Source organism: Siniperca chuatsi, linkage group LG20 (genome assembly GCF_020085105.1).
Source record: "Siniperca chuatsi isolate FFG_IHB_CAS linkage group LG20, ASM2008510v1, whole genome shotgun sequence".
NCBI classification, from domain to species: Eukaryota; Metazoa; Chordata; class Actinopteri; order Centrarchiformes; family Sinipercidae; genus Siniperca; species Siniperca chuatsi.
In genome coordinates this window covers 16362598-16372314 of record NC_058061.1, presented here as the reverse complement: position 1 = coordinate 16372314, position 9717 = coordinate 16362598, and the positions used below count along the sequence as shown (strand labels likewise).

At 39.5% G+C, this 9717-nt stretch overlaps 1 protein-coding gene across 2 annotated transcripts; it reads right to left on the bottom strand.

The window, feature by feature from the left end:
• Positions 1-2749: 2749 nt before the first annotated feature.
• LOC122867739 lies at positions 2750-9262 on the bottom strand. 2 transcript variants are annotated; one of them, XM_044178903.1, is made up of 6 exons: positions 8773-9262; positions 8522-8621; positions 5114-5846; positions 4844-4937; positions 3279-3480; positions 2750-3131 (listed from the first exon to the last, which is right to left on the bottom strand). In XM_044178903.1, the coding sequence occupies exons 1-5, from the start codon at positions 8795-8797 to the stop codon at positions 3290-3292; spliced, it is 1143 nt and encodes a 380-aa protein (XP_044034838.1). In that variant the 5' UTR covers positions 8798-9262; the 3' UTR covers positions 2750-3131; positions 3279-3289. The 2 variants fall into 2 exon arrangements, with proteins under 2 accessions (XP_044034838.1, XP_044034839.1); XM_044178904.1 differs by lacking the exon at positions 5114-5846 and having other exon boundaries at positions 8773-8924.
• Positions 9263-9717: the final 455 nt, after the last annotated feature.

Genomic DNA, 9717 nt, shown 5'->3' with positions numbered 1-9717 from the left:
TGACTGATGTACACGTAGCGCTGCTCAGCCAATCACAGAGCCAGCCCACTCCCTCCAGCGCTGCACAAATGTCACAACACTACAAAAACGATGTGCTTTAAAAACCAACTGCAGTGTTCTTACCGCGTTTGTGCAAAAATGGGCTGTATGCAATAGAAAAGAAAGGAAACTGAGCAAATGTTTTGTGTGTAAAATCGAAAAGTACCGCTATTCAATAAATGTACAGATGTAAAAGGTACAATATTTCCCTCGGAAATTAAGTGGAGTAGAAGTATAAAGTAGCATAAAATGGAAATATTCAAATAAAGTCAAAATTATAAGTAAGGGCAGTACTTGAGTGAATGTTCTTAGTTACTTTTGTTCCGATAATCAGCATAAAATATACAAAAAATGCAATGTTTCAGTGTTTTCCTTCCATTATATATAGTTGCTGTCAGGGAGTATCCTCAGTGATATAGATGGTGGATGGCTTCCAACTGGTCTCTATACAATATTTAATTATAAAGAACAACTGATATTGGGCTCCATTTGTAATATGCTGAAAAAATGTCTTTGTTTCAAATTACAAATGTTGTAAGTGTTTGGTCATGTGTTGCTTACTTTAAACATGAGCCGTTGTACCACTCTACTACATACTGCTCTACCACAATACTAAAGTACATGTCCCAAGTGCAGAAGAGTATTTTATTCTTCACTGTTCCTCAGCTGAATGTAAACATTTTCTTCAGTTAGAAGCAGCAGAAGCGAGCTGGTTTTCTTGGTCTATTGTAAGGAGTAAAATGAGACCAGAGTCAGAAACACTGCATTTTGGCTCCTCGTCCTCCTTTAACTCCAAGCAGTTAATGTAATTTCCGTTGTGGCTTATCACCTTCCACTGCTTCATTTGAATACAGTCCTCTAGGCTACACCTGAATGTCTCATTTAAACTTTGTCACATTTTTAACTTTTTACCAGACAAACTGTTTTAAACTTCGATCACTAGATGCCGTCTAGTGCCTGAACTACTGTAAACTGAAACAAAGATACCAAACATATAAGGACAGAACATAAGTAACTTAATTAACCTTTAAACATATAAGGACAGAACATAAGTAACTTAATTAACCTTTTTGAATAATCACCATCACACCCCTTCAACACTTAGTGTTAGTAATTCCACCTTGCCTGTTTGACTTTGGGGCCCAAACACAACTGTTAGCAGTTTGGATTATTGCCCATTCCTTCTGTGATAGCAGAGTAGAGATCGGGTGGTGTCATGGCAGTGAGATATACTCACCGGCCATTCATATAGTTAAATGATGTTTCACGGCATGTTTTATATGGTGGTAATTAGAAATACCACACAGCCTCTTGAAGCTTTTCTAAACTCTCTACATCTTTTATAGCACGTTTCCCATATATTTGTTCTTAAACTATCAAAAGCTACAAAAAATATTTATAAATATCCTTTTCTTACAATTAAGATTAAATGGAATACTTGAAAGTAAAGTTCTCAAAACTCCTAACTTAAAGAGAGGATACTTGTTTTAAAATTAAAGTAAAAAGACCAAATGGTTTAAACACATTTTAGAAAATTAGCTATTATAGACTTATACTGCTCTCTGTATCTACCATTTTGATTTGGATTTGTTGATATCTGACTTTGTGTGGAATAACTAACAATGTTTCTTCTTAAATGTTTCAGAAATGCATTTAATATTCAAAACAACAAAGGTTTTATTGCTGATGGTAGCAGACTGAACGCAGTAGAGTTCTTCCTATGCATGTTTACATTACTTTTACAATGAAGTTCGTGAAGTTAGTAACTAAACTAAAAGACGCTCCTAAAATGTCCTCTTAAGTTAGTTTTTCATACCAAAACCATGAAGTTTAGGAGCCACGTTGAGACTCTGAAGAAAAGCCACACGTAAGCTAGCAGCTAGCAAGCTCAGCTTAACAAGAAAATGTAGTAACAGTGTAGCAACAGTAAGTAAAATATTTTATGAATTAAAGAGGGGAAATGTTAATGAATTCATTTTTGTTTGTTCAGTTACTGCCACAATAGAGAGTAGTGTTAAATAATTAAGATGCTTTCCTTTTCAATGCAACACATTTAAGGCTAAGTGGCACGTTAGCTTTAAGGAAAACCTGCAATAGCAAATTTGTGAAGTTTTTTACAATAAAAAGAAACTTTATGGTAGCCTACAGTTAAAAATACACAGGAGTATTTTATGAATGAAGTCTAAGAACGTCAGTATAATTTGGCTAGTAACATTAACACTGAATATCATGAACGTGTAATAACAATGTACAGGTGTGAAGCTCCCAGCTCTTAGTGGCAAACATTTTTAGCTTTTGGTTTTGGTGTCCTTGAACAGCTTGTGTGTGTGTGTGTGTGTGTGTGTGTGTGTGTGTGTGTGTGTGAGTGAGACTGTTCCTGCCAGGTTTCCTTTCCTCCATAGGTACACTGTATCTAATCAACCAAACCTTGCTGATGCTGGCTCTGTGGAAACATTATCTATTACTTTTAGTTTGTTCAGTTTCTGCCTCCATTGGCCCTAAGGCTTACACTGTTTATTTAGTCACAGCCACTGATAAATTCTGAGCTGAATACACTTCAGTAATGAGGCGAGCAAACAGGGCCTCCACAAGCATGCTCTGTTTGAGCAAAACAAACTGTATAAACAACATATACTCTTTGTATTCCTAGATCAACCTGGAATTTGCTGAATACAACAACTTGAAGATAAAATGGAATTTCAGACACAGATGACAATTTATTAAATGAAATTTATTGGAATTGACAACATTTCTATTTCACAGCTCAGGTCCAAGGGCACAAGCTGGCAGCTTCCAAAGAGGTTTACAGCTGGAAAGGTACCAGCACTGTTATGCAACTGGCTGTTTTAAGAACATCATAGCCAGTGATCGTGTCATACCAACAACTGTGAAAGCTGAATGCACTGTCACACAGTCCTGCATGGCTGTGATGTCATGAACGGCAGGTGCATTGAATCCATTTGGAGCGGAGAGAGAAAAAAAAGCCATTAAAATCCCTGACTCATCATAAAAGAGGAGGGAGATGAGTTAGAGGTGAGGAGGACGAGATCTGGGCGATTAGTCAGTTTTTCCATTAGGCCAAGGCTGACTGTCTGAAAGAAAAACAAGTGTGGATGTCACATTAGGCCATGGTAACAATGAGATGGCCTTTGGCTGAAGGCAGACGATTTGATAGAAAGGCTGCCACCATAAAAATCAGCACCTACAACTCAATATGTGTGTATGTGTGTGTCACTAACCCTCTCTAATCTCAGGGCTCAAGGTCTGACTCGGTGACATGGGTGAGGAACAGGAAGGTTTGAGACAGAAAGAAACGCTCTGGCCTGGACAGAGCAGTGCAGCTCTGTGTTGGCAGGGAAAGGTGGTAGCGCTGAGATACCGAGTGTCTGACACACTGAAAATGGCAGTCCAAGGCTGAGAAGTCGTCTTCCCACTCCAAGCCTGCAGGCAAAACCAACCAAACACACAGTTAGTGACAACAAAGTGCCAATAGCCTGCAGCATCCAGGTTTAGCAGAACTTACAAACCTTAAAGTTAATTAACCCTTGTAGTGTCCCACCCTGATCTTGTTACAGTGTCAGAAGACTTTCTGTTTGAAGTAGTTTGTGACATAATCAAATGAAAAATGACTTTTCCACATTGTAGGCCAAGTTTTAGTGTCAAAATATTATCTTATTTATTAAAAAAAATTTAATTTCTACATATACTGTATATATTTCCAACCAATAAAACCATCACAGATTTGAACATATTCAATCCTTCAATAAGAACTGTCTTTATTTTTAAATAGTAACTTTGATCAATACTCCCTCCTGATATCTTGTTCCAACATCACCCAGAAATACATCCAAATACTGAAGGCAGATGTTCATTTAAGCACAATATACTGAAACAAACTGAAACCAGTGACTTCTTGGTAGAAAGGAAAATAAAGTTATCCATATGGTATGCTTTGGAAAATGGCATATCATATGCACTTAAGTAAAAGTTGCAATACCAAACTGTAAAAATACCCCGATACAAGTAAAAATTCCTGCATTGAAAATGTTACTTTGAAAATACTCTAAAGTATTTTTAGTAAAACATACTTAAAGTATCAAAGGAGCACCATTTCACTGTTAACTAGTCGAGGTGTAGCTAATTGTATTAATATACTGTTGGGTGGTTTAATCTATAACAATACATCATATTTTCTAAAGTGACTGGTAACTAGGGGTGCACGGTGGCAGAGCGGCTACAGCTCCTGCCTCCCAATAAGGAGATCGTGGGTTCGTGGGTTCGATTCCCGGACCGGACCAACATCACACAATCTCTCTGGGTGGAGTCTGCATGTCCTCCCCGTGTTACCGTGGGTTCTCTCCGGGTTCTCCGGCTTCCTCCCACCGTCCAAAGACATGCATGTGTAGGTTAATTGATAACTCTAAATTGCCCGTATTGAATGAATGTGTGAGTGAATGGTTGTCTGTCCTTGTCTGTGTCTGTGTTCGCCCTGCGACGAGTTGGCCACTGTCCAGGGTGTGCCCTGCCTAAGGCCCGAAGTCACTGGGATAGGCTCCAGTCACCCGCGACCCCCTAACGGGGACCAAGCGGTAGAAAATGGATGGATGGATGGATGGACTGGTAACTATAGCTGTCAAATGAATGTAGTTGAGTAAAAAGTCAAATATTTAAGTACATTATTTGAGTGAATGTACTTAGTTACTTTCCACCAGTGCAAAATGGTCAGCAGTAATGTTAAGTACACAATATGTAGTTAATGGGATAAAACATGCAAAATCACTGGTATAGTCCTTCAAAATAGTACCACTGTCTTCCAATGTGACATCCGGCAGGTTGCAGGAATAGCTGCTTGGCAGAGATGTGCAGGACCCAGAGTACAGCTCCGAGGTGGGTCTCTCCTAAGAACAGTAACAGTGGACAGTCAGTGGTAATTAAACAGGAAACAAAGGAAGTGTCATGGCCTTGGTTTGGATTAGTAGAATGATCAGCAAGTATTTAACCTTCATATACCCAGTGCGAAACAAAGCCAAAAACCCACCAAGCTACACTTAAACAGGCAAAAGGTGAACAGTACCTGATCAAACAGGTAGACTGTGACATCATCATCAAAGGACACACTCTTCCTCTTTTTTACATTCGTGTCTATCCCAGACAATACGCCTGGAGCATCGTAGATTTGACAGGATTTCAGAAGACTTTTAAAGTTGCATGTGTTCAAATTGTCTCTTGTAACCAGTTCATGCTGAATCCCCTTAGAGATGATGGTGTTGGGACTGTGGGGCCAGTGGGCAGTAGGGTTTTTCAAATCACTTAACACGTTGTTATCACTGATATGCCAACCAGCATCCTGTACAGACATCCTACAATCCTCAGTGTGGCAAGTGTCACCAAAAAGTTGTAGCGGTATGTCCTCATCACAGAAAATTAAAAAGCTAGTATGCCGATTCGTTGTAACAGTGTCCTGCTGGGTTACAATGTTTAAATTCTTTTTGATCAAACTGAAAATGTCCTGCATATTTAAAATAAGTCTTGTCCATGGGGTTTCCTTCAGGCACTCTGAGACAAAAGAAGCTAAAGAAGTGAATGTTGAATGTCGTGTGGGCTCCTCCGGAAGACAACAACGGCGAGGGGGGATAGAGAAGGGTGGTGCCCGTGTTACGAAGCTTGATCTGCGGTCACTTTTCCTCCATAACTGAGTGGCTGCACTTCCTCTTTGATCAAGGATACAGACGCAGGTGATCGGCTGCAGCTCCTCATCAGCCTGGATAATCTGACCGGAAGGCATCAACAACTGATGCTCTTCATCCCTGTATGAGTGATTCACAATGACTCATTGAGACTCCATTGTATTTAAATTGGTTCTGTTCATCATCACAAGTAAAGGAAATCTAATTATTTTTGAACATCATCATAGATTTCAGTATGATAAGCAGCAGTAGTGAGAGCTTAACGAATAATTCCAACATATTAAAACTAGTATTGGCCATTGTTTTTATTTGTAAAAGGCCTTTTTCACTGAAGACATTTTGACATGTCACAGTAGGACAAGCACAGGTGTAAATGATAAAACTGAAAATGGTGGTTGAATTCGATTTAGCCCACTGGTTCAACTTTAAACTAGCGTTACTGTACTTGCCATAGTTATGTGCACACACAGGTTTTCAGCTCATTGATGGATTATTGCTGATATTTTGGGTGTGCACATTTTCTGCTAAAAAGGTAACCTGACAAAACTGTTGCCTTGTTTGTCTGGTTGTTTTACCGCTCATGTTTCTTGCCCCGTCGGACTACGTTGCAGCGATGTAGAGGCATTCATAGATTACAGCAATTACTTTGGTGAGTACAAAGTTATCATACTCAGTAGAAATGATGGCTACTACAAAAATAACACTCAAGTTGTGTTAAACCAGAATCATACTTGATGTATGACTTTAGCAATATTGTTATTATAATGTGATAATTACCAACAGCTTTATAGTGAGTTTCAGCTCATTGTTTAGCTGTCTAGCCCACAACTTTCGCATTTTGGTTCACTCTCACTGCTCTCATAGCATTGTTTTCGGCCAAAGTGGGCAGCTATTTTCAGTGAAAAAGCTCTTAAAAAAACCCTATACATAACTTGCCCAACACCAAACAGGTACAGTTAGCAACTGGTGAACATAGTGGAGCATTCAACAGCTGAAGAGTCAGATATTTCCCTCAGGAGTTGGTAGAGACCAAAAACAGAGCTAAAAGAGATTGAATATTGAACTTACATTCACCAATTGATTGATAATGTTGCTCGAACTGCTAGATGTGTAAAATAGCATGTTTGCTAACAAGTTCGCCATATCAACTTAAAATGTGATGATATGTCAATATTGTGTTCACAATGTTTCCACTGTCCCAAGTGGCCAAAGAAAATCTGCTATTAGAGATTTAAATTTAAAGTTGTCATATTACGCTAATTTTCAGGTTCCTAATTTTATTTTGGGGTTTTACCAGAATAGGTTTACATGGTTTAATTTTCAAAAAAGTCTTGAACGCTCCGCTTTAGCTACCGAGTGAATCCTCTTGATCCAGGAATTCGTTTAATTTTACTTTCACTAATTACATAACGCAAAAATACTGCAAGGTAGCGCAAAACATTTTGCGAGGGAATGCAAAAGCAGTCCTCAAAAAAATTCTCGCTGTTACCTTTAGGGGGCTCCGTACAAACCTATTACATGCACAAAAACATATATAACACAATAAAGGAAAGGGAGAAAGCCATAATATGACCACTTTAACAAAACCTAAATAAATGGTCAAATACATATAAGATTAAAATTACTGTTTGGTCATTCAAACCTTGTCTGAGTCTAACAGCCTACACTGACTATGTTAGCTGTAGGTGACTAATATTTAGCTTGGTCTGCCTAGCTAACTTAGTTACCACTTACAGTAGGGAACTGTGTAAGTGACTGTTATGTCTGAGGAGTGATTATCTGCCAATATAATAATGACATAAGATACCAGTTTTATATGGCACCTGGAGATGTGGTAACTGTCATTGGACGGCATGCTGTTTGTAAGTGTCAATAGTCAACAGTGTCAGTTGGCATGTACCACTGAGAATGAGGTATTTAGTATTCAGGCACTAAATGCCTTTTTAAGTAGCCTATTATGCCCACAGTTGCTTACATGTTTAAAGTGACTGTTTGGTGCCTGGCCAAAGAGCACTTGGTTGTACATTGGCTGGTTTGGGGATGGAGCCTGTCAAGGTTGAGTTATGAGATGGGCTCTGTTACATGGAGCCACCAGTTCAACAGAATTTAACAACCATGTTTGTTGTTGGGGCAGTTTGACCAAAAGATGATATGCAGGCTTTGTCTAAAGATAATCTCCTCTTACACACAAATATAATTCCATTTCAATGCTTTGTCTTTATTCATTGGACATTTTAAACTGCAGTGTCTGTTAACAACAGGATGTACTCAAACTGATTTGTCAGCCTTTGCCCATTGGATGAAACAGTGCGCACACACGTGTACACAAACGCACGCATGCACACAAACGCGTACATTATTTGGCCACTCACTCCTGAGCCTGAATAAATATCGGGGCCCATCCATCCGCGGAGACAAAGACGCAATAGGAAACTTTCGCCGCTCTGCAGTAACCAAGCAACCGCTGGATGAGTGACTCAGGAAAGGAAGAGAGGAGCTGACTCACTGCAGCTGTGACGTTAAGGATGTAAAAGGACACAGCCACACACACACACGCACCACTGAATGGTCTCACACACACAAAAACACACACGTATGCAGTAGGCCGTGAAACCACTAATCTGCCCTGTTTCGGGTAAATTAACATCTCACTGTGTAACAGGTGGAGGGGCTCTGGGGAAAGACAGATTATAATAACTTTTCCAAACAGCCAATACACAAACAGACAACCTCAAGTCCCACCACCACAAACACAGAGCGGCCATCAGTCACAGTGCTAAAAATCTAAATGATACCGTTTCTTGATTCCCTTGTCACTGCGTCTCCTTTTCGAAAGCCAATTCAAACCATCCAGTGAAATCACCAACGTTGCTCCATCCCTGAAGTATTTTAACTCTGTAAAAAGAAAGAGAGGAAACATGTGTATCAACTGATATGCATTGCTTTAAAACCTTCCTGCACCATTACGTTGCAAAATGCATTGCAACACGCTTAATCTCTCTGCATCCGCCATGCATGACACCAGCATGTTTTTTCTTTTTCCTACCTTGCATTCTGCGAACTCCACTCATTCCCCTGGCTTTTACTGCGCGACAGAAACCTCATTGAGGGCACCGAAAGAGACAAGCTAAACATATGGACAGAGAGAGGAGATAGAGCGATGGGGGGGGGGTATAGAGAGTGAATGAATGAGAGGGGAGGGGGGATAAAATAAGGGGAGTAGAGGACAAATAGCTCAAATATACAGTACACTCCCTGGAGGCTGCTGGCCTTTCTGCAGCGGCAGAGTGCATTGTGGGGATCAATAACTTATCTGGTCTAATGTAACACAACTGCCTGAATGATTCACAGCAGAGCGGATGTCACCTTGACATAGGCAACAGTTACTGTTCCTAGTCATAACAACCTCTTTCATACACAGTTTGAACTAAGAGGAGGTTTTTATAAAAAGAAGTTTATTAACCATTTATAATGTAATTACTGATTACTCATAACCACTTGATACTTATGCCTTATTGTGAAATGATTCCATAGCACCATTGAAACTCCTGCGCATACTCCATAACAGTATAAACTGTAAAGAAGTCCATTCTTTTTCTCATTTGTCATTCGCTGGAAGTCTCTGGAAACTGGCTTTAAATTACTCTCAAGAGACAGGTGAGTTGATATGATTAAAATAATGTCTAGGCCCAGGTCTTGTGTCTGTATTTCACATTTCAGAGGGTTTAAGAAGGTTTGGAAGCCACGTGCAGTAAGTTTGAGGATTCACCTCTTCAAACATTACCTGCACATACAACTTGACAGAGTCTGTTTTCACCAGACAAATAATATGACGAGATGGAGATCAGTGGTTCCCAAAGTGGAACTTGGGTGGGTCTTCAATAAGTTCAAGCTTATTGTCACGTACAAGTACAGTGAAATGCTTGTGCCCCGGCTCTCTCGTCCTTTGTGTACATAAATAAATACAAATAGTTATCACAATAATTTATAA